General features: G+C 44.4%; 4 protein-coding genes across 8 annotated transcripts in view; 2 read left to right on the top strand and 2 right to left on the bottom strand.

Annotated features, from left to right (window-relative positions):
* Positions 1-15,669, bottom strand: part of LOC6547364 — a 59,007-nt gene extending 43,338 nt beyond the window's left edge. For both annotated transcript variants that reach the window (XM_026980767.1, XM_026980766.1), the window contains exon 1: positions 14,161-15,669. The gene's annotated coding sequence lies outside the window, so the exon portion shown is untranslated. The remainder of the gene's footprint in view (positions 1-14,160) is intronic.
* On the top strand, positions 1,558-2,108 carry LOC6547339. The gene is made up of 2 exons (XM_026980769.1): positions 1,558-1,580; positions 1,647-2,108. Exons 1-2 carry the CDS (start codon positions 1,568-1,570, stop codon positions 2,000-2,002), a joined length of 369 nt encoding a protein of 122 aa, XP_026836570.1. The 5' UTR covers positions 1,558-1,567; the 3' UTR covers positions 2,003-2,108.
* Positions 15,670-16,501: 832 nt separating the features above from the next.
* On the top strand, positions 16,502-19,630 carry LOC6547340 (ATP synthase subunit alpha, mitochondrial). The gene is made up of 4 exons (XM_001976257.3): positions 16,502-16,715; positions 17,348-17,928; positions 18,024-18,825; positions 18,935-19,630. The coding sequence occupies exons 1-4, from the start codon at positions 16,650-16,652 to the stop codon at positions 19,142-19,144; spliced, it is 1,659 nt and encodes a 552-aa protein (XP_001976293.1). The 5' UTR covers positions 16,502-16,649; the 3' UTR covers positions 19,145-19,630.
* A 1,390-nt stretch (positions 19,631-21,020) lies between these two features.
* Positions 21,021-24,426, bottom strand: LOC6547341 (G2/mitotic-specific cyclin-B). 4 transcript variants are annotated; one of them, XM_001976258.3, is made up of 5 exons: positions 24,054-24,426; positions 23,414-23,559; positions 23,145-23,350; positions 22,162-23,066; positions 21,021-22,092 (listed from the first exon to the last, which is right to left on the bottom strand). In XM_001976258.3, exons 1-5 carry the CDS (start codon positions 24,087-24,089, stop codon positions 21,796-21,798), a joined length of 1,590 nt encoding a protein of 529 aa, XP_001976294.1. In that variant the 5' UTR covers positions 24,090-24,426; the 3' UTR covers positions 21,021-21,795. The 4 variants fall into 4 exon arrangements, with proteins under 4 accessions (XP_001976294.1, XP_026836382.1, XP_026836380.1 ...); XM_026980581.1 differs by lacking the exon at positions 24,054-24,426 and adding an exon at positions 23,947-24,026; XM_026980579.1 differs by lacking the exon at positions 24,054-24,426 and adding an exon at positions 23,618-23,872.
* Positions 24,427-25,005: the final 579 nt, after the last annotated feature.

The raw sequence follows: 25,005 nt of genomic DNA, 5'->3' as shown, positions 1-25,005 counted from the left end.
GCTCCTGGGCACTTTCAATCTTTCGGCCGTCCTTCGCTGCCTCCTTTGAGTGACTGACAGACACTCAGTGCAACCTGTAGGCCCCTTGTGCTCCTTGGGCTCCTTGTGCTTGGATTTAATTAAGCGTCCCATTTGCCCAGAAATTGCATCTCCAGCAGGTACACACAATTCTCTGGGGAAATATTTGCATTCCATGTATCCAACCCATCCACTCGCAGTCTAAACGCTCGCGCTCCTCGAGAGGAAAGCCTGGATTTCGGTGTTGTGGTCGGTCGAGTCTAAGGTGGCTTTTCAAATGTCATAAGCAGAAATCGCTTATTGGACCCTCGAAAATTGCCGAGCTTAATTGGATGCAAAATTAACAGTTAAGGCATTTAGCGTGGCCAGGAAAATGACAGCTCAAGTGTGTGGCTTAGGAGTCATCTCCATTGCCTGGCCTGGTTAACCGATAGCAAAAAACCGCAAACAGACGGGTAACAGGACGAATATTCAGACGGTTGATTCTCGCCTTGGTAAAATTGCTGAATATTTGATTTCACGTGCTTTTAAGCCTTCCTTTAATGGCCACATTTTCTTGCTCTGTTAAGGAAGTTCTTGGCTTTATCCTTACATATATGCAAACTGAAAAATAATTTCTAACGCAATTATCTAGCGTCGCGTGTGCTCTTGATATCCTTGAACAAACACACCGATTATGAGCTTTGGCTCACTATCGTTTCGTCCTTACGGCAGTGTCGGTTTCCTGCCCCCATCGCTGTCCCATTCTGAATGTCAAAACATGCGTGTCAAAACAATTGTCATGCATTCTGCTTGGGTTCTGGATGGAGGCTCCAGCTCTCTGCTCGATTTCGACCCCTTGCAATTATGAGCCACTGACATGTGTTAACAATCAGTTCGCCAAAAGGACCCTCTGGGCTGGTAACATCCTCCCTGCTCCGTTCCACATTTCCGCCAGATATTTTAGCCCATTTCCTGCAGCCTTTCAGCCTGAAATCAATATGGGGGGAGCATGTGAGAGAGGTTAGTTCTGCCATCAGCGCCTTGATTACTGCTGTCGTATTATTTTCACACTTGAAATGCTGCCCGACTTGGCTTGTACATCACGAATCGCCGGGTGAATCGATCTGGCATCGGTTCTTGGTCATTATCAATGCTGGCCATTATGTGACACTTGGCTGTCACTTTACATGCGACGAGTCCTTGCTGGTTCCCTCTCTCATATCCCGACATCCTTTCAGCTGTCAGCGTTTGGGTATTTCCTTTTGCCTTCCCAGCGGAGGAGGATGCTGCGCCAAGGATTTTGTAGTTTTCATACTTTGAAATGGCTTGCATTTGAATCGCATATATGCGAGTACCTCTCTCAAAACACTTACTCATACAACGAAAAGAAAATAAGTTCTTAAAGGATAATGCTATTGAAATGCAATGACCCAGCTACCTAAATGAATAATCCTTTGAAAGGTGGCCTTGCTCTAGAAATCACTTACATAATTTACAAAATCTATACACAACACACCACAAAATCCAGAATGCAGTTAGTCAAGTATTCCATATTTTTGTTCGTTTTATGCGGAATCCTGGTGAGTGAAATGACCATAGTTAGCCTGGTGTCATACTAAGCACTTGCAAACCGAAGATCCCGGTAGAAATAGCAGCCAGATCAGTGGACTTGATGCAGTCGATAGGATCAGTAGCCAGAACTGGGAACGTTGCTCCAAATATAAAACCTAAGCACATAAGGCGTGCCGCAGCACAGATCCCTGAAATGCCCATGGACCTGCACACGAAGCACACCCCATGTGACATGGACTCCAGGGGCAGGGAGAGCTTCATATTCGCCTTTCCCAACCATTGCATATGGGCGTTCAACAATCGGTACTTGAGCGAAGGACATTACCGCGTCTACAAGACCTATCAGCTGGAAGGATTTTTCTTTGGCCAGTACTACGAGCGCCTAAAGCGTTACGAATTCGAGCCACATACCTACGATTACAATATGTAATGCCATATGAACAAATTCTAATTACTACCAAGACATTTTCTTTAAAGTATATAATATTTATAGCGTGCCCTAAATGATTTCGATTTTAAGATACTCGTACTTCTTCTTGAAATGCACAAAATACGATGGCCGATAATGAGTTTTAGTTACAAGTAAGAAAGTAACTTTCAAGATTCATATCATCTATGAAATACCCCATTTACCAGACTCTTTTCTGGCCATTTTCACCGCCTTTTGACAGGCATCGCAAGCTGCGTTCTATGGGAGCGGAAATTTGATATTCCTCAAAAGCATTTTCACTGTTTGCTCTGCCAGGAGTAGGAAGTAATGTGCGTAGCAACTGCTGTTCAATTTCCCACGATGGGAGCCAATCTGATGACCTTTTGGTCGCCTCTTGCAAACATGGAACCCAACTCGCATGCTAAAACTTTGTCATTATGAGCACATTTATTTTATTGATTCCTGTTTTAATTGCGGCCCTATTTATTGCTGTAATGAAACATAATCAATCAATTTCATTCGCTTGGGCGAAAACAAATAAGGTGCAACGCCTTAAGTGAATTGGGTCTACGATTTTTATCTGCCAAATTCCAGGCTCGGATAGCATTTGTGTGTAATTTGTAATTTTGCGGATCATCAATCAGCTGTCGTCAGCTGTCGAGCTGCGATTTGGTTCTGTGGATAAGCAGAATTAGAGGAAAAGCTGGCTTCGGCTCTTGTTTCACTTTGATTTATCGATGACTTGGGAAAACAAAAAGTTCTCTTTTTAATTACAGACTCTGCTGGACCTCGCACCAAATTGAGTTTTTCATTGCCACTCTGTATAATTAACAAATCGAGTTAGCTTTCCTTCAATTTTTTAACCGTTTAACTAATTATAATTAGCATCAAGCAAACATTTACTTCGGCCATGTTTACAATTATTTTTACTCAAAAAAGTCGCACCCGCATAATTTCTAAATGTAGTCGAATTTAAAGGCAAGTTTTCCTACTTTTGTAATTTTTTTGGTAAATTGAATTTTTAATTCATCAGAGATGAATTTTGATTCCCCTCCTTGGGCTGAGGCTTTTAAATTATTAATTAAAAGTCAAGAGGCGGACCGCAAAACAAAAAAAAAAACAAAAATTCGAGATGTTGAAAATGGTCTGTGCAAAATATGAAAATTTATGGGCACGAGGAATTGTGCAAATATTTTGTATCATTAAAATTTAAAAGAATTTCTTTTCCCAAGCTCACGTCAAGAGTTTCTATGCCGATGAGCTTTTCTTCTCAGTTTCTGCTTTTTTGAGCAGAAGAACATTTCGCCTTGTCTTTCCTTCTGCCTTGGAGCTTTATTTATTTATTTCCGGAAACGTGCCCTTGAGATTAAAGTATTTTTCCAACCCCACCCCCACAGCAGAAGTATTCGGCCATCTGTACGTAACTATGTACACCGTGTCTATATGCAAACGCAGATACATATCTGTCCGTTGTTCATTTGTTCATTAGGTTCCTTTGCGCGGTCCTTCTTGGCTCAGAGTTCCTTTGGCGCAATTCTCGCGCGTGTCTGGGTGTTTGGCCAAAGTTGTTCAAAGTTTCCACACCCACACCCTCACTCACACCCACACGCCCATCGTCCACCGTCCGGTCACGCCCCTTAAAAATGTCCTAGGCGTCGGTGGCTTGCTTTGCTTCACTCAATGCACTCAGAAAAACTGTACCAAAGTTGTCAGCCTAAGAAATAAAACATATTTATGTTGTAGGTAGACAACGAACAAATATGATTTAAAATAAAAAAAAAAAAAAACTTGTGAAAGTCCTTAAAATTGAGATAAGTTTATTTTTATATAATCTTATGTAAATGCTTTGCCTTTTTCTAAGTATACCAAGTGGAATACTTTCGATCTTTGTTTTTAGTGCATCCTTGTGACCATTTGCGCGCCTCTAATGAAAACACAATAAAAATTTTGCGCTTTTCTGCCTTCCCAAGTGGCTGTGAAATTTTTGATGAGTTTGTCAGCTTGTGGGAATTGTGCCAATCGCCGGCGCTTCTGCTGTCGCCGAACGAATACTTATTAGGCGAACTGTGCGCTCGGAATTTGGTTCGATCTAATTAAGCTGCTGCTCCTTGGGAGTGAAGGTCAAAGTCCGTCTACTGCTGAGGATTGTCTATTGCCAGATAATTATTCGATGACTGCACGACACACTTAAGTGGATGACTGTTTTTGCAGTAATTCAATTAGTCTGCAGTGCATTCCTGGCCTTTCTATGCCACAAAGTCAATGAACAACTTCATCTTAGTCTAAAGTTTCCTCCGAACGACAAAGTTCTCAACTTTCTTTTCTCTTGATGGCCAATTAGTTGGCTGAAATTGCAAAAGTCGTTTAAAGTGTTTATGGCCTATATGAATTTCAAACGCTATCCGACTTTGAAATCAATCACTAGGACTTTTCGTTTATAAATGTAGCCCAGTCTGATATCCAGTTCCCCAGCTAACGTCGCTACTTGCGATACCTTATTTTTCCTCCGCTTTTGAAACTGACACGCTGCTCTGAGGCGCAAATCTCATTTCCCTTGTGGCGGCAGAAGCCACTGAAAAAATGCTCCCCTTTCCTCGTCCGTCTTTTTTTTTTTTTTTTTGGGGTAACCCAATTTGATGGCCAGTGCTGCGCTGCTTTGGCTCTCTGCTTACGTCACAGCTTCGCACCTCGCACAACTGGCTTTCTGTGTCACACACACTGGCAAAGGGGCTCACACACACAGAGAAACAGCCGGGGTCAAAATATTAGTGGTAGTGCAAATGGTTTTACAAAATTAACATCTTACGCCAATTCACAATGAGTTTTACCTAATGCCAGACATTGAGCGAAGTAATGACGTAGTTACGGAAAATAGTTAAAGGTTTTCATACGCAAAAGCCATATTGACAACTGTGTAAGTGTACGATAAATGTGCAAATTCCTTAAGCAAATGTATTTTGAGGAACCCATGTCGTATTTGGCTATTACTTTGACCCCAGTCGTATTGGCGCACACACATTACCGCTCAACATTATGGCCAAAAAGTGTACGAAACAACACATCGAAATGGGAGGCATAAAAAATGGTAACAAAATTACATACATCAAAGGTGTTTTTTTTTTGTTTTCTGTCTCTTTGAATATACGAGTGTGTGTGTGTGGGCGGTAGAGTGGGCGGGGCTGTGGCACGAGGGGAGCAGGTTGTTTAAGGGTTGCTGCGGGCCATGATGCTGGTGGCCCATTTGTGTTGTTGCTGCTGTGCTGACCAATGGTCCGTGTAATTTTTTGGCAAGCATCTCCCTGCATATCAGCGCACTTGTGAACCTTTTTTGGAGATGGGTCATGGAACATGCGTCCCTGGCCCTGCAATTGCTTTTCCATGTTACCTTTCGCTCCACAGACCCCCTGCTCGCATCTCATTCACATTTATGATGAGTGTGCCCCCGACTTTTTTCAGCCCAGATAAACTTGGCAAACATGCGGCCTCAGTTTAAAGCCAGGGCACGCGCCGATTGACATCATTAGGCCCAGACCAACCCGAACAGCGGCTAGTGGCGGCACTAAATCATGATTCTGGCCATCCAAAAAAATATGACAAAAAGTGAGTGCACAGCCAAATGAATGGCACACATGGGAAACGCTGTACTATGAACGCTGTGCGAGGGCCGGGCGAGAAAATGTAAAGAGTTTTGATTTATGCAAACAGTTTACTATTCACTGGGATAACAAAAAACGGCTTGCGCTGAAAATTACCTAGCTTAAAAGGCGAAATCCGGAGATGGCATCTCCGAAATGTAAATGAGCGTTATCCTCAATTTATTTCCGCTTGCATTGTATGGCAGCAGTGCAGAATGATAAATTTGTTATATAGCAGCGTACTTTTAGTTTAAGTTTACTCTGCTGCACAAATCGGGCTTAAATTCGTCGTTGCCAATGAACGAAATCCAATTAATAAAAGCCATAAGACAAATTTAAAAGGAAACCGGGCATATTGAACCTTAAGCAAACGGAACTCAATCAAGTTGTAAAGTGAGTAACCATATTTACGAGTATGCGCATCCAGATGCTCTCAGGATTTTCGGGAATGGATCTATAAACAAGCCCATACAGCGAGGCTGTAAAGTTGATAAAACCAAACCCCAAAATACGCTCCCCAGCCAGCTGCTCCCCACAAAAAATCGGTGTGCGTGTGTGTGTGTGGTTCTTTCTTCTCGCCTTGTTTGCACTTGGTTATTGATAGTGCTTCAATCTGAGGAAATAATAAATAAATGAGCCTAACGTCACGGCTCATGTCGTTGGCCCACCTACATCCCCACCTTGCCCCCGTGCCTCTCCGCAAACACGCAAACACATGCACACTTAAGCATACACGCACTCACTTGCACACATACACGTACCAGCACAGCACACACATACCACACACACACAAACACACTCCCCCAAAACAGACTCATTCACTCACGACATTTCCTCTTCTGCTGCTGCTGCTGCTGCTCCTGTTTTCCATTTTCATTCTCTAGGCTCGTTCCCCCGTCAGTTTCTCAATTTTCCTCGGAGCTGCCAACATTTTTCACATCTCTGCTGTGCTTGCACGGTGAAAAATTACAGGCTTCGTGTAATTCTCCTCCATACCGACACAACAAAAACAGCTTAAAGATTTTATTTATCTAAAAAAATTCAAATTTTCACTGCAATACATGTATGTGAAAAGTATGCAATTCAAAAATAGTAATTAATGCATGCCACTTTTCGCGGTGTGTATATTTGCTTGCTCGCTCGGCTACGTACGTGTATGTGGCGTATACGCAACGTGTGCCATATTTTTACATGCCCGCCGGGCAACAACAACTGCGACAACAGGCCGCCTGCAACTGACAGGTCGCACTGCCTATGACGACTGCCACAGGCCAGCATTTTCTTCTCAGTTTTTTAGCGCGCCTCGCAGCAGTGTGTCCACCGGCACACACATTCCCTCGCATCGTTCGCTCCGCACAAAGAGCAAATTGTTTTTATAGAACACATCCTTCGCTCCTTCACTTCCACTGCCACCCCCTGACATCTCAATTTGTTGGCATTGTTGTGCAGTTTGCTTGCGAGCTTACAAGTTTCTTATTGCAATGCAAATTAACATTTTTCCCGGCCGCACACACACGCACATGGGTGAAATTTCATTAACATTGCGTATACGCCCAGTCGGCTGTGCACTTATTAAGTAATCTGTTTCATTTGGGGCTGCTGCAAGGCACCTGTCCATGAAATGCATTAATCAACCGCCCGGCAATTTACTTCGCATGCTGGGAAATTAAGCGTTGGCAAAAATGTTAACTGATAAAGCATCCGGCGTAAGTATTCACAAAGGAATGCGTTAATAGCATTTAAGGGGTGCTTCATGTTTGCCATTGCACTTTAGGCAAATGTGCAAATATTTAAGGATCCTTAAAAGTGCTCCCAAAGTAATTCACACATGACTTTTTTATATCATTTGGAATGACGTCCGCTGGCATACATTTTATCGTTGGCCTGTCAATTTGCCTTTTAATAATTCGAGTGGCATTTTATCGTTTTCGGCATGAGTATGAAAGCATATATTCATATATACATACGAGTATAAATTTATAAGCTCAAAGAAAACATTTTCAGTCATTTTAATATTTTGTTTTTATTATAGTGTCGCACACACGACGGACACGCATTTGCTCTTAAATAATTCAGACACATGTAATGCCCCAGTATATTCATCGATACGCAAACTGACTCTGTCAGTTTGCTCTGACTGTCATTGCTTTTAAAAACTTTACGGCACTTGTGGGTTTCGTTTTTTTTTTTTTTGTATTTTCATGAAAATACGTAAGGGTTGACTCAGCAGGCGACAAAATGAAAGCAGAACATTTCCAAGATTATTTTTGAAATTGAACTTAATCTAAATTACCTCTCAAAGTCAAGAGTTCATTAAAAATTCGATTTCTGCCTTTCGTTTTAAACTCAGGGCCACCCTAATGTGAAATCAAATATTTGTAGTAAATTTCGGAGCGCATATCGAGTGAAAAGTGTCAGAGGCAAAGTTGGAGTAAGGTCAAGTTTTGTGTTCTCGTTTTTCGATATCTGGGAACCGTCTGCCAATCACAGTAGTGTTTTTGTGTGTGTGTGTATGCTAGGGTCCTTTGCTATCTTTCATATCCTTTCACTTTGAATCCAGCAGCTGCTGCTTTTATGCCTTTCTCCCACATCATCGGCGGTGTCGAGATGTCGATGTCGATGTCGTAGAATCGTCGCCGTCGCATTGCACATAAAACACTTTTATTGCTCATTTAGATATTTATGCGCAGTTTTATTATAATGAAAATTGTGCGTATGCGTGCGGTTTTTATTGTGATTGCATCGAGGCCAACGAAAGAGTCCCAAGCTGTGGTGCGTCACACAATTTTCTGCTCTCTATCTAGACACACATCTGTGTGTTTTCCGAGTTTCAAACTTTCAACTGCACGTGATTTTGATTTGTTTTCCCCTCCGTATGGAGCTCAATTTTACGCAGCTTTTGCCATTTTGCATTTTATGCGTTCTTGCTTTTTACGAGCCTCACGTCGACCGCAAAACAAATTCAAATGGCAAATGGCAAACGCAAAACGGCAAATGTCGCACAACGAATCAGGGGATCTGAGCCAAAAAACCGAAGTTGATAAGTGCCCGTAGAAGTAGGCAACGATTTTTCCATCGCTTCTGAGCCACTGTGTGCCATTTAATTGCAAATTTATGTGTAAGCGCGTGGGGAGAAATTAATGACCGAAACTGCGTAACGAGCTTTCGAAAAAGTATGCACCCCACGATTTCCAGTGGAACATGGTTGTACCATTAATTATCGCTGAAATTATCGATAAACTTTGAGAGGTGGTTTATTTTTTGATATTATATAATAATTTAAACATTAATTATCCACTTCAGGCGATTATTAAAGAAAAAATATGACGCGTTTATTGCTATTAAAAATATCTCATCGAGTGAGCTTCTGAAACCATAATTATTTATTGACCATTCAGTTGATGGCAATTCGCTAAAATCTTAAGTACCTCATCTATATGCATTATGCATTTATATTAAAATGTATATTTTTCCTCTATTACTGATGTGTTGTTGTTCGACACTTGTTTATTTCAATTTTGCGGCGAATCTGGCCGCATTTAGCTAAGTGCAATTAATGCGCAAATTATAAAACAAACATTGAGGCGGTTGACACACCTACAACCACTCGAAATCAACAGCGACAGAACAACAGCCGCAGCAATAATAATTACAAACCAATTAAACGCATATTTACATATTGTCTTTGTCATAATGCAGTCGAAGATACAGACACAGGCACAGATACAGATACAGGCACAGACACAGATACAGATACTGATGCGATTACACACTCATGCACTCACACACTCACATTTGTGGGTGCATCGCTGGGGACTCACCAGCAAAAAGGCAACAACAACCATGACAACGCCAACTGATTGACGACAAACTGTCAATGGCACGAACACAAAACCAAACGCATACGCGTACGTTATGGCCACCCAACAGATGCACACACAGCCACACTCATAGGCAATTGGATTTGCCATTTTCGTAAGTGAGTTTGGATGCGAGATTAAGCAAATATTGCGGTAAATTCAATTTTCAATTCAGAGCAATTGAGCAGGAAAAGGCGTTAACGAAATGCACGTTGCTATCTCAAGGATCTCAGAAGTGACTTGGCACTGCTTCATTAATATTGGGCTCAACTAGCGAGCAACTGCAGGTTGAACTGACAAAATAAACATCAATATTTCTAGTTAAGTGCAAGACACAATCAGTCAAGAGCTCACCAAATTCAATTTAGTTCAGTTTAACCTTTAAGCCCGTTTTCTGCAGCTTCAACATCGCTTTTACCTTACCTTATCATCAGAATAAATCAGAATGGCGTTTTATTTAAAGCATTTTTAATTACTTTAGTACACTTGCAAGAGCCATGAAAATGCAAGCTACAAAAAGAATAATAATTAAATCTAAAACCTATGTTTGATTATATAGAAGCGAATACCAGGAATGCTGGAGGAATCTGCTCATCCCAATTTTCACCTAAACGTATTGTGCGAAAATTCACTTGTCAACGCAACTTGAAAGTTACTGCTGGCATCTATTATTAGCCAATTGCATCTTACCACATTCCTTCACACATGTTTCTAGTCGATCTACACACACCCACGCACACAGAGAATTATTTATATTATGTTTGTATCATTTAGTGTTATAAGCTGCCAGAAATTGTATCTAACCATTGCATGCGTCAGATTTGTTTCTTTTCAGTCAAAGAGATAAAAATGAGATTCTTGTGGACGTTAACTAAATCATCAAATAAAATCACCCATACCGCCACCACATAAAGAAGATGAAAAACACATCGATTTTCAATCCAATGAAAAGGATTTCCACGATGCATACCATATATGTAGCTACATATGCATATGCATATAAATAGAAGTGGATACCATGTGGAATTGTTTCGCTGAGTGCACACACCGAGAATGGTCCATTAGAGTGGTCAGTTGGCCAGTTGACATCCGTCCTCCGGAGCCTCGTTTCGTCTCCTTTGGCTAATGCGGCCACTGGGCAGTCAACCGATTCTGGTTCGTCCAGCCCCAACTGCCTTCCTTGTGTGGCACTCCTTGTGCAGCGCAGTTGTGTTGATTTTGCCCTTTGGCTGACACAGAATGTTGTTGACTTTGCATATTAAAACCAAATGAGAATGCAAAAGCGGGTTACAACAGAACGGGAGCATTGTTGAAAGATGGTGGGAGCCTGGTAGCAAGGTTGCGAGATTGCGAGCCACTTGGGCACTTATAAGGCTACTTTTTCATTTGTCACGCCCACGTTAAACTTTAATTAATTATATACAGTTTGTTTGGCAAATTAAAAATTGTTGACTTTCACAGAATTGCAGAATGATGACGGGGCCGATGGAGGGCAACCGGAAAATGAGGTTGGGCGAATTTTAATTAGGCAGCCCCACACCCACACACACACACACATAAACAGGCAGACAGACAGAGTGAAAGGTTGCGTAAGAGGCTTAAAGTGCGAAAATGGGGAAAAACTGCTATAGGAAAATGTGAAATGCTGTCGAGTGTGACGTCCAATAAGAATTAGAGGCCAACAGGAGCATCAAAAAGAGCCAGTTGTTGCTGTTTTCCTTATAGCCATTGATTGACACGAAAAGCGGCAACGCTTTCAGGTGTGTGTGTGTTGTGTGTGTGTGTGCGTGTGTTTTTGTGTGTGTATTTCACGGGTCCGCAATTTTTGGCACAGACGTGGGCAAACTGGGCGAAAGGGCCAGGGCGTTGAGAACCTGCTTTTCAGTGGCTGATGGGAGAGATGGAGATGCTGAGAAGGCTCCAACGTGGCCATCCACGCTAATTGGAGCACGTCGCAGCTCACTCCGACACTGAAAAAATTGCGCTCGAGTTTGGCCAAATTCGTTTCGTCTACAGATAATTATTTTTGAAAATTTTCATTGATATCGTTACTTTTTCTCAACCAAATTTCGAGATCGAACACAGAGTTGATTATCGATCCATTTTTGAAAGTTGTCAGTTTAGCACTAAGCCCTTTGCTCAGTGTACACGTGCAAATACCCAGGTGAAAACGAAGAAATGCACTTAATTGGAATACGACGCGGTGTGTAGCACAAGTGCGTTGCCATTGCTCTATGATTAATTAGTGGTCAGCGGAGAGGTTGGGGCCGAAATAGCAAAGTACACGGGTTGAAAAACTAAAACTGTCCCCACAGGTGATTGATAACTTTGCAAAAAAAAGTTGACAAAAATCAATTTGAAAGCACTTTAGTGCAGGTGCTCTAAAGTGCCATAATTAATTGCTTCCAGTTTTGTAACCCGATCAAATTATTGATTTTACAATTTTCTTTAAAGCTAGGAGCTGTGGAATTAATTGCCTGATTCTCGGCAGCGTTACAAAGCAATCTCCAACGAGAATTCCCCCCTGAAATGAAGCTTTTCTTGACGTTTGTCGCGTTTCGTCTTACGCATAATTAGCCAGCGTAAGTAAACTCCTTAAGCTGCAGTTAAAAGCCATAAAACTTGCGCGCATCGTTGGCTGTCATGTTAAATTCATAATTTCAATTTGAAATTGTTATTACAGCCGTCGTTGTTTTGCCCGTCGCATCCCATCCCATCCCATACCTTCCCATACCATCCCAACCCCCATCATTTCGCTCCCCTTCAAGATCCTGCCTGATTATTATTGACAGTTGCCGACGTCTTCTGTTCTGTTCTGTTCTGTTCTGTTCTGTTTTGTTCTGTTCTGTTCAGTGCTGTCCTGTGCTCTTGGCTTTGTTTTAGTTGTCAGACACACACCCTATCCTGCTCATTTTAGTCTCATAAATATGCAAATTAATCATTTGCGGAAATTTACATACTTAATAAGTCGCTTTAATTAAATGTTCACGCACGCATGCCTTGCAATCTTCCCCCCGAGAATCGTATGAAATCGGCGGAATCCTTTTTTGCTTTTTCCACATTAATGCCAGCTTGTTAATTGTGCTGCAGTGAAATTCATCTCCATACAGCGCTCTGGAACTGGCTCTGGATATGAATTGGGCGAAATGTGAAAAACCGGCCAACTGGCAACTGTTTCGCATTTTTCGGGGCACGGTCACGTTTCATTCAAAGCAGCAGTGGCAACAGCACAAAAACAGTTTATCTGCCGAAAACAGCAAACAAAAAATTAGGGAAAAAAATGCAAAAAAAAAATACGATGAGCACAGAAATCTTTTTTATGTGTTCAACGAAAATGTTCCCCAAAACGAAAAGGAGCACCAGTGGCATTAAAAAAAGTATGCAAACTGAGGCGCAGCGAACATAAATTAACATTTTTATGCCCCGCTGCAATGGACCGACATGAAGTTGGCTCAAAAACTGAAACTGGTTGGAGGATGGGTTTTTTTTGGGGCTGGAATAGTGGGTGGTGGGGCCTACCAGAGACTTCTAATGCCCGCATTATTTACGAGGAAGCTGAGGGCCCATTCACATCTCTCCATTTCATTTCATTTCATTTTATTTCTGTGCTGCTATGCTCTGTCCTGTTCCTTTCGTTTCCTTTCGTTTCGTTTCCATTTTGCCTCGCCTCGCCGCATTCTATGCCATTTGCCTTTGACGCCACAAATAATTTTAATTGGTTTTCCTTTTGGGGGAGACCCTCAGCCCCAGATGGTAATGACTTTATTTCTATATATTGTGAATTCACTGAGTTTTAAAACCATAAGACCATAACTTGTATTCGACCAATTCTAAGACGTGAGCAAGCGAGAAATATCAACAAAATTGGTCATCAATTTGGCAGCAAATTGGACTCAGCGGTTCAAAGGTCAATCAAACAGAAGAGCCATTAGATATCACTACTGCATACTTGTAGACAACTTTACCTAAGAAAACGTCATTTAGCGGGTACAGCTCTAATCTACGGCCTAAATATTTTTAAGTTTGTCAACAAGATAGCTCAAACAGCATTAATTTACCAGAACGCAGATAGTGTACAAACTAAATCATACCTCAAATACTCGTATGCTTTACCATTTTCCATTTATTCATATTATTAAACTTTTGCAAGTGTGTTTGTGCTGCAGCCGCAATTGCAATTTGATTTGGGCAAATTTACATAAATGTGAGTATGTGTTGTTTGTGGATTTGCACTAGCAACATTTGGTTTTGATGAATGGGAAAACAGTTGATGGCAGATAGAGGTGGGGAAAACGAGAGGCCGCAATTATGTGAATTGGGTTATTTTGCAAAGTTATATAATTGCCAAATCCTCAATTTAATATCACAAGTACAAACAAATTTATATTGTTTTAGTCCAACATTGAGAGAAGTTATTTTAATCTAAAGCAGTTACTACGGACATACATATAGTTAATATATGTTCACTTCTATGGTGTTGTAGTTAGCTTTTAATTAGTTATCCATATTCATTTGTGATAGGAAAAATGAGTCTATCAGATAAGTTGGGGTGGGGAATGGCAAACAAATATGTAAAACAGACAATAGATATTGATACTGCCATTAACCAGCGGAAATTGCAATTTGTAGCATACCTTTTGGGCCTTGCCTACTCTTCACTCACCTTTCTTTGCTGCAAATTTCACTTTTGCTTTCGTCCTTCCTTCACCTATCTTTCTCTTTCGCTCTCTTTCTCTCTCCTGGTCGTTCTCTCGGTCTCCTTCTCTCTCTATCTCTTTGGCTCTCCTTCTTCTATTCTTTTTTTCACTCACTCAGACAGCTTAGCAAGCCATTGTTTTAGTTGTAGCTGCTAATGTTGTTGTTGCTTTTGTTGTCATTCCGAAGTCAGCGACACACACGCACACACACACTGGCACACACACGCATAACGGTTGTCGTGGGAGAGGGACGGCGAACGAGCGGGCGAATTCATTAGGCATGCGGGAATTTTAATTTCACTTGCTCACACGCGCGCACATATGTGGCGACATATTTCTCAAACATTTTCGTTAGATGATGTTGTTCTTGCTGTTGTTGCTATTGTTGCTGCTGTTGTTGTTGTTGTTGTTTTTCCTCCCGTAGCTGATGTCGTTGTTGTTGGTGGTGGGCATTCTATGGCCTTTGTTTTTGCCCGAGCGGCGCTTTTCAATTTGCATGTCGCGCTGACCTTGCCGCCAAGTGGAAATAACTGTGCCAGCACACACGCACACACGCGTTCTTTCAAGCTGACAGCTGTCAAAAATTGCGGATGGCGGATGGCGAATGGCGGATGCGACTGCGAATGCGGATTTTACAGCTGTGTGTGTAGATGGAGCACGTAGATGCCGACGATATGCGGCTGCCGGCGAGGATAACGGTCCGAAATCTCCATCTTTGCACAAAAAACTAGAGAGTTTAATGTTCAGTCAAGTGCGTGAGTGAGTGGGGCGGAGGACGCCCCTGCTTCCACACTTCCTCTCCCGCTCGCACTCCCTGCTCCTAAGCTTATTTATCTTTTTCCCGTTGCCTTTGTTCTACGCTCTCCGTGCGTGCGGTTCTTATATGTGTGTGTGTGTGATGACAAATTTCTGTCATTGTCTGTGTGCAGCAGCAGGAGCAGCATCCAAATATAAAAAAAGAAAACCGAGTATCTCTTCCAGTTTCAGAGTTTTCGTGCCTCTTTTTTATGTGTTTTTTGGAGATTGGACGTCCACTTCTTTGTTGTTGCGATAATTTGCATAATAAATGTTGATTTCAAAAAATTAAGTAAAATGAAACGGAACACCGGATAACACGTGGCCAGAAATTTCAAGATTTTTTCTGGCCCCCAGAAGGCAGCTTTCTGGACTTTCGGGGGAGAGATGGTGAAAATCCAGTGGTTTTATCCTCACACAAATATCCTCACATTAATGGCACATGCAATTTTCCCCTACATTTGGCACCTTGCGCCCAGCTTTCACCCGCAGTACTGTTATGTACCGTTATACCGTACCGTTGTATCGCTATACCGCCGCGTTGTGTTCACAGTACCGCACAAGCTCAGACTGAAGCGACGAAGTGAAGCTGCGTGAGCGAGCGGCTGGATGCTTTCACGCTTTAATACTAAAAAAAGGAAAAAGGTCCATTTTGCTTTCGTTTGCTCGCGCGCACAGCTTCCTCTGATTCCTCTTTTCCTCGTCGGCGGCGTGTAGACTTTCTCCGCGCTCTCTAGGTCTCCGCTCTTTGTCTCGCTCTCCGCGTTCAAGCTCTCGTGCGGGCGCTTTCCAGCCCCCCGGATCCCCATCTTCCACACCAGGAAAACCGTCCGGCCACTGAGAGCAAGCGAGAGAGCCAGGCGGCGCAACAATGAAATGCTTGAAAGTCTCCAAAATGAACAGACCGTTTTAATAACTCGGCCATCCAGAGGTGCCATATTTCGAACGCGTTCCGATAAACAGTAAAGCCAAGATTTCGTAAATCTGAAGAGGTAAATAAGCAGTTCCTCTGTCGCCCTATTAATGGCATATACCATAGCATTCTTTTAGGCCTTGCAATAAATTAGGGCACAGCGTTTTTAGCATACTTATTTCGGCGTTTTCAAATAAATGTGGTTAAGTTAATGCAACTTTAATGAACACGTATAATTAGCATCTGACCTAATACTGTTGATACTATCAAATTATTTTGAATGTAACAAATAATTGGGTATACGAATTTCTAACAATTTTTAGTAAATTTGAGCACACCATTAACCATCGCTTGCTTAATGTCACCACCAAGGGTGCCCGTGTTACAAAAACGTGACCACATATTTTAAGAGAAAAGAAATTTTTTAAAAAATTGATAAATATGTTAGATATAACATAAATTATAAAGTAATTTTACGTTTCAATTTAACTTTGAGTATTAATGAAATTAAATAATTTGGTAAATTATATTATATCGCCCAAACTGCCACCACTGAGGGTGGAGTGACCATACCCGTGCTCAGTGTGCCCGTACCGCGCAATCGCCAGCACTTCGCCCGTTTCCCAGCACTGCCTCACCGAACGTCTAGCCAGCGACCATCTTGTGAAAAGTACTACGAGTGTGGAGAGGAGTTGGCTAAGGAATTGTACAATTACTTCTGCGGCGAACAGTTAAACAGCATTCAAAATGTCGATGATTTCCGTACGCCTGGCGTCCTCGGTCGCCCGTAACCTGCCCAAGGCTGCCAACCAGGTACTGCACCGAATTCCAGCATTTAAATCGCCCGACGAAGAGTTGGCGAAAAAGTGTCATATGTAATCGAATCGATGGGGTACTTTGCGGAAAATTAGTGCATCGGGTGCTTTGAAGATCGATCAAAGAATGGATACAGACTTTTTGGATGCATAGCAAGTATTCGAGTGGGATTTTCACCCATTTCCAACAAGAATGTAGTGTTACGCAATGCGGCAAATTGCAAGGCGGCCGCTGAAATTGTGGGTTACATAATCAGTGCGAATCGAGAATTGGCCAGGCAAATGTGAGTTTTTTGGTTATTTTGCCAGTAAAAGTTTGCAAAGAACGCTCTAATGTCTTTGTTTTTGTGCTCGAATTACATAATTGTGAGGTGGTGGAGATGCGGTCCCCAAAAAGTTTGAGGTTAGGTGCGGCTGTCAAGCAAGTGGTGGAAATGGAAGAGAATACAAATAGGGGAAGTGCCGATATCCAGATACCCTGTAAGCAGTTGTTTTTTTTTTATTAACGAGCTAGCAAGTACCGGAGAGGAGTATTTAAACGATCGTACCCTGCGGTTATCCAACGACATGGACATACATACACCTTACATAATCTCGCATAATCATATCGATTAACCTACTCTCTTGCAGGTCGCCTGCAAAGCCGCCTATCCCGCCGCCAGTCTTGCTGCCCGCAAGTTCCATGTGGCCAGCACGCAGCGTAGCGCCGAGATCTCCAACATCCTGGAGGAGCGCATCCTGGGCGTCGCCCCCAAGGCGGATCTGGAGGAAACCGGCCGCGTGCTGAGCATCGGTGACGGTATCGCTCGTGTCTACGGTCTGAACAACATCCAGGCCGATGAGATGGTGGAATTCTCCTCCGGCCTGAAGGGCATGGCCCTCAACTTGGAGCCCGACAACGTCGGTGTTGTGGTGTTCGGTAACGACAAGCTGATCAAGCAGGGCGATATCGTCAAGCGTACCGGTGCCATCGTGGATGTGCCCGTCGGTGATGAGCTGCTGGGTCGCGTCGTCGATGCCCTGGGAAATGCCATTGACGGCAAGGGCGCCATCAACACCAAGGACCGTTTCCGTGTGGGAATCAAGGCCCCCGGCATCATCCCCCGTGTGTCCGTGCGCGAGCCCATGCAGACCGGTATCAAGGCCGTCGACTCCCTGGTGCCCATCGGTCGTGGACAGCGTGAGCTGATCATTGGCGATCGTCAGACTGGGTAAGATTTTAGAGATGCCCAAACAACATTAAAACATTTCTCAGTTCCCAGTAACAAGCCGGATCTAACGTACCAATTTTGTATTTAATCCGCAGTAAGACTGCTCTGGCCATCGACACCATCATCAACCAGAAGCGCTTCAACGAGGCCCAGGATGAGTCCAAGAAGCTGTACTGCATCTACGTCGCCATTGGCCAGAAGCGATCCACCGTCGCCCAGATTGTGAAGCGTCTGACCGACTCCGGCGCCATGGGCTACTCCGTGATCGTGTCTGCCACCGCCTCCGACGCTGCTCCCCTGCAGTACTTGGCCCCCTACTCCGGATGCGCCATGGGAGAGTACTTCCGCGACAAGGGCAAGCACGCCCTGATCATCTACGATGATTTGTCCAAGCAGGCTGTGGCCTACCGTCAGATGTCCCTGCTGCTGCGTCGTCCCCCTGGTCGTGAGGCCTACCCCGGTGATGTGTTCTACCTGCATTCGCGTCTGCTTGAGCGTGCCGCCAAGATGTCCCCTGCCATGGGAGGTGGCTCCCTGACTGCCCTGCCCGTGATCGAGACCCAGGCTGGCGATGTGTCCGCCTACATTCCAACCAACGTCATCTCGATTACCGATGGACAGATCTTCTTGGAGACCGAGTTGTTCTACAAGGGTATCCGCCCTGCCATCAACGTCGGTCTGTCCGTGTCCCGTGTGGGTTCCGCTGCCCAGACCAAGGCCATGAAGCAGGTGGCCGGTTCCATGAAGCTGGAGTTGGCCCAGTACCGTGAGGTCGCCGCCTTCGCCCAGTTCGGTTCCGATCTGGATGCCGCCACCCAGCAGCTGCTGAACCGTGGTGTGCGCCTCACTGAGCTGCTCAAGCAGGGTCAGTACGTGCCCATGGCCATTGAGGATCAGGTGCGTATGCCAGGGCTGACCTAGCTAATGACTGATATCCGTAGTGACAAAGCGGATATCGCGATTCCTGTGTAGAACCCAACCTCTAATGCTTTATCAAATCTCCCAGGTCGCCGTCATCTACTGCGGTGTGCGCGGTCATCTGGACAAGATGGATCCCGCCAAGATCACCAAGTTCGAGAAGGAGTTCTTGCAGCACATCAAGACCTCCGAGCAGGCTCTGCTCGACACCATCGCCAAGGACGGTGCTATCTCGGAGGCGTCCGATGCCAAGCTGAAGGACATTGTTGCCAAGTTCATGTCCACCTTCCAGGGTTAAGCATCAGCAATACGAAGAATAGGAGATCAGATGCGTGCAATTAACATCATTGATGGCTCGAATAATGCTGCCATCTCTGCGCGACATCAACAAGAAAAGATAACAACCTACAACTTAAGATAAACAGAAATTATAAAACAAAAACAAGAGAAAACTCCTTTGCACATTCATGTTTTCTTGCGCATCCAGCCGGGATCGCCTCCAATCCGTGGTCCGGTGTCATCATGCCGCAAAATCTTGGGAGAGAGAGAGCAGGCCCTGGCCACGGAATGGACGGCGTATCCCGGCCGGATGCGGTTTCGAGTTTCAGCGAAATATCCGTGCGGTTCCTCCAACCTCCAAAACGATAGATAATCCCCCGTTGTTCTTCTACCTTAAATGTGTACTCAATATTTGAAATATTGTAATCGAGAATAGTCGAAATAATGTCTGAGGATGATTGTGAAACGATGATGAATTAAACACGATACTAAATTATACTCTAAATGAGTCCTGCTCCTTCTTCTTTGCTGGGAATTAAACACTGATAAGTCGAAGTTAGATATTTCTTTAGTTTTGCGCTACGATTTCGATTCCCAATTTTGGTTTAATTCTAGATACATTTTCTTGTTTCTGCCTATGTATGTATGTTTGCTTGGAACCTTTGGGTCTTAGACTAGGTTCCTTAAAATCCTACCGAAATGGATTTCCCTAGCTAATCCCGGTCCTGTCCTGACGACGAGCAGATGTCCTTTTGCGTAACCGTAACCTCCTGACCCCCGTCCGCATTAGCCACCCCTTGAACTACCTGAACGACAGACTGGCTGCTCCAAGGCGCAGGATTCAGGAAGGAACTCGAGCTCGGTGGTTCGGAGTGGTTCATGCTGTGCATATTTCGGTAACAGCCATCCAGAAGCGAGAGCAAGAAGTTCCCAAAAAGAGGAGAGTAAACACAGCGGCCCAAGACCCAAAAACTGTAAGCCAGATTTAAACGGCATGGAGTTTTTATGACGCCGATTGCCACTGGCAGCCAACATAAAATATGCCAAAAGGCAGGAGCAGCGGGGGTGCCGAGAAAAATGACTTTCTTTTTACTACATTTGTTTGACCGTAAACAGAATTAATGAGAGTCATAAAACCGTCAAACTTAAATTTCGAACAGGCGCACAGCAAAGTCAGCAGGCCGTGTACAGTGGGCGCTCTGAAGGGCGAACGAAAGTACAAACTCGTACCTACTGAAGTACTTTGGGGAAGTGAGAACTATATTTATTTAATGCCCTTACCATCTGAAGATAGCTACTTAAAAATATTTCTTTGAATTCTGATACATTGCTGACATGCTTCTAAAAAACTAAACTATCTGAAACATTGCACGATTATGGGATTTTGTATAACTTTTTTGCTTTGCATTCGCGCTTCTCTGTACCGAGTGACTACTGTGCAAGGGAAACGTGAGATAGACACCCACACACACACACAACCATGTGCGAGCAATGTGCTCGGCAATTACCGTTGCCCATGGAGCGCGGCACCGAAAGAGGAGAGAAGCGTGAAAGCGGGAAGAAGGAAAGGGAGAAGCGGAAGAGGAGCAACTGACCTGCGATCGGGGAGGTGACCTTCCCAGGGGCGCCGACTATCGTCTGTACGCACATACATACCTATGTACATAGTGCGCACATAGGTGTAGGGTATGCAGAGGTGCACATCGTGTGTATTCAGGATTGCTGGGAAGGCAGGACAAAAGGACCTCCGTCCTTGGAAAAGGGTCTGCGCTCATCTCAGCCTGTCTGGTTTGCATCAGGGGTGCGGAAAATTTCTCACACTCATCAGCTGTCGGGAAGATTTTAAAACCAATCAAGTCACATGGCATTGCGTGCACAGTAAACACACACACATTGTTTATAAAATTACACAAAACTTTATTTTCTATGTATTCTTGAGACATTTTCGGAAACATCAGTTAAAACGCTTTTAAATCGTTGCTTATCGGTAAGTAAACAATATAACTAGCATAGGTTGCCTTTGTATAGATGTGCGAAATGCATGATATAAATTACAAATAGTCTAGGTCTCTTTATGCGATTTTTGGGAATAATTTTGCACAAGTTTTTGGATTTATTCATTCCCATCGAAACTAAAAACTAAAGACAAATACAATTAGCGGGTAGGTAGGGGATGAAATGAATTCACGGGTACAATTATAAAATATAGTTCTTGGAGAGACAACGCCGATGTGTTCGGCCAGCAAATGAACTCGTTGCCCACTCTCTCTCGGTGTCCACCGCTCCGCCGCTCGCTCCCGCTGAGACGGTGACCCAGCGGGTGGAGCTGGCGGGCTCCAGTTTGGTTTGGTTCCTAGTCTTTCCGGAGGAACCCACTACTCACTTCCAGCCGCCGGCTCGCGAGCAACTTGTGCTCCGGGGGCAAAGATGCCGGAGCCAGCACTTGGCAGTGGCCGAAAACTGCTCAAGGGACTCCAGCAGATTACAATGTCTGGGGGATGGGTGAGGTGATGCAGGTGAATATAGTTGGCAATGCGACTACGGTGTTTATACGCATTTTGTAACGAACACGAAACGAACAGAAAATGAAATACGCTACAAATTTAAAAAATGAAAACAAATTAAACTAAACTAGGTAAATCAGGGTCATCCAGTCCACCTCGGCCCAGACTATTTCTTCTGGCTCTGGCCCACAATGGAGTCCATCAGCGCACCCGACAGCTCCGTTCGCAGCGCGATCTTCTGGAACTTGCTGCCCTGGTACTTGTTGTAGATAGCCTTCAGCTTGGCCAGAGGAGCGTCCCGGGCCAGTTTCGCAATCAGTCGGGTAATGGGACGCAAGTGTGCGGCCGAGTACCGCGAGTAGAAGGTCAGAGTGGGCGACCAGTGACGGTCGTTGAATCCCGTGCCGGCCCGGTAGTTTCCATTGAGCAAGTGCAGCGACAGGAACAGTGAGGCAGCTGCAATCTAAAGACGCCGAACAATATTAGAGATTCTTATACTAAATAGATGGGGGGATAGTGTGTTGAAACCAACCTCCGATGGTCTGTAAGTGGCCATTTCGTAGTCCACGGAAGCTAGCTCAATGAAGTACTTGGACATCGTATGGTGCTCGTCCTCGGCGCCAGCAGCCTTCGAGTAGCGTCGGAGGAAGTGAATCGGCAGCGGACGCGAAAGATTACAGTCGATGGCCTTGAAGATCTGCAGCTCCATCTGTCGGATCTGCCGGGCAGTGTAGGTGTCATCCGTGATGAAGACAAAATCACCGATTGCCGGCGGGAACAGCTCCTCGTACTTGGTGGCTATGAAGAGGGCTGTCACTCCCACCAATTGCAAGTACGTGCGTTTGGTGTCCTTGACCACCTGCAGGTAACGATCAATGATAGCCACCGCCAGCTGGAAGGTCTCTGCAGCCAGATGGAACTGCAGGTGGACCTCGTTGATCCAATCGATCAGCACGGCTCGCATCTTGTGGGACACCTCCTTCTGCCCGGCCAGGTGATCCTTGTGAATGGGCTGCTGCTGCTCCACCTGGTACAAATAGTCGTAGATGTCGTTCACGTATTCGGAGACCAGCACCAGGTTCTCCTTGTCATTGGCGTCGATGTCCTCGATTCCAGCCAAGCGCTTGCTGGAAAGGGACATGGTGGTGGGCATGGTGGATGTGGTTGTAGTGACTGCACTGTTGCCCCTAATAAGGGGCATCCTGGTCGCATCCTTCTTCAAGTCCAGTGAGTCCTTCTTGATTTCCTGCAGTTCCTTTTTGGTCTCTGCCTCTTTACGGGCAACAGCTACTGGTTCCCGTCGAATTCCTGAAACTCCCATCACGGGTTTGGCCAAAGCGGCACGCAGTTTGGTCAGCGATTTCTTCGACAGACTGCTGTCCTCCCGCTTCAAGGTGGGCTCGTTCACGTTCTCGGTGGAACTTGACTTGACTGTCACTTTGGGTATACAAGATATTAGATCAGTATGAATAAGCAGACAATTTAAAATGTAGGAATGGTAGGTGCTTAAATTACCTTTAGCTGGTTCTACAGTGGCCTTGGTCGGAACGCGATTGCGCACCGAATTCGAGCGCAAAAACGCCGCCACGCCCCCTTCGTTGGCCTTGGGCGGAGCGGCGGCATTGCCATGGGTGTTGCTGCCCAGTGGCTGCTTCTTCCAGTGGGTGTCCACCCGAGCCTTGGCATTCCGCAGGGCGTCTGTGAGCTTGAGATCCTTGGAGCTGCTCGGTGGAGTAACCACATGTGATTGCGAATGGAATACTTGAGTTGGCTCAGACACTTACTCTTTCTGTGCAGCATCCTTCGCGGCGATGGGACGACTTATGCCGCGATTCTGCAAATCGCCCAGGGCCGCACGTTTTGTTGTTGCCTCCATGGAAGGAACCGTCAATTTCTTCAATTGCACTTGCTTGAAGTTCTCCGAGGCGTTCTAAAGAAAAAATACGATCAGATTTAGATACCACCACAATATGTGCACTTTTCTTAACATATTTAATTATTGAGCACTGATTTCAATTGTTTAATAGTTGTGCATGTATATGCGTTTCTTGTATAATAATGACTTATAATAATGAAATGCGCCTTTGAAGGCGGCCATTTTAGGAAAAGAACCGCAAGACTTATCCTCGATTTATCTCCTCTGTGATTTTGTGCGAAGAAAGGGAGTGAAGAGTACTAATTAGCGGTACAAGTAGAAAATCGCGCCAAAATGTGAACAAGGCAACTGCAACAACAAGGACAAACGGCACTCTCTCACCCCCTCCCTTTATACACTCTTCGCTCTATCGCCGCTTCCTCTTTGCCCCACTGTACTTGCCCACGCTGCAATGGCGTCTCGATGATGAGGAGGCCGCTGGTTTGTGACTTTACCATGACCTTTTCGCGGATGCCACGGGTATCTTAATGTTCTAGGGATCAACTCACCTCATCGCTACGCATTTTCAGTGTTGTGCCCACCATTTTGATTGCTTCCTTGATACTATTTTTACAAACACAATTAACACGAAGATCGGCAGACGCTTGGCTTTAGCTTAGTTTAGTTGACTTCAGATCGTGTTTCTGTGACCGAACGCTTGTTTAGCTGTGCAATTTGTTGTCCGAATATTTGATTACTAATGGTTTACAATTTACAAGTCGAGTGCGGGATTGTCAATTCTCCGAAAACCTGATCAGTTTTTGCACACGAAGCGAGGCCAAGCTGCCGTTTGAATTTGAAAATCGGAATGGGGATGGAAGTAAACTCGATGATTCGGCGATGTGCGCCGATGAGTTTGGGGATATCGATTCCGACCATTTAGTTCCCGGGTTGGCCGCTGTGGCGCTCGAGAAAATCGATTTCTTAGTGCTGAGCACGGAAATTAGAGATGCGATATTGGCGATAGTTTCCAATGTAAAGTGTGACCAAATGACCGCTGACCGGGCTAAAACAGTGCTGCCCATCAATTTCAAATTTAAATTTAAAATTCGCCCAAGCAAAGAAATCGTTAAAATTTGAATTTTGTGTTGGATATTTCAGTGCTTTGGGGAAACTCATTTTATAGGTTTTATAGATTTATAGTTAGTTAAGATTCCCCATTTTAATGAACTCTTCGCTTTGACTGCCAGTCGTCATTCGGTTGCACTCCATGCAATCCAATGATTGCATCAATTAAAAGTTGATCACTTCAATTGGCTGTGTTCGGTTTGTTTTTGTGCCCCCCTGATTTGCATTCGCTGATTTAAGATTTCCTGCTGCCACAGGCCGCAGAACATCGAAACTCCGCGGCGGAAATGCAGCATAATTCTTGCCACTCCGCAGCCTTTTTTTTGCTGATGATCAGTGTCAAGTTTTCGTCTGCTCCATCATTTTCAAGCACTTGACCACAAAACAATCGCC

The sequence above is a fragment of the Drosophila erecta genome, unplaced genomic scaffold, assembly GCF_003286155.1.
Source record: "Drosophila erecta strain 14021-0224.00,06,07 unplaced genomic scaffold, DereRS2 tig00000092-arrow-pilon, whole genome shotgun sequence".
Lineage (NCBI taxonomy): Eukaryota > Metazoa > Arthropoda > Insecta > Diptera > Drosophilidae > Drosophila > Drosophila erecta.
This window is presented reverse-complemented; position numbering and strand designations above follow the sequence as displayed.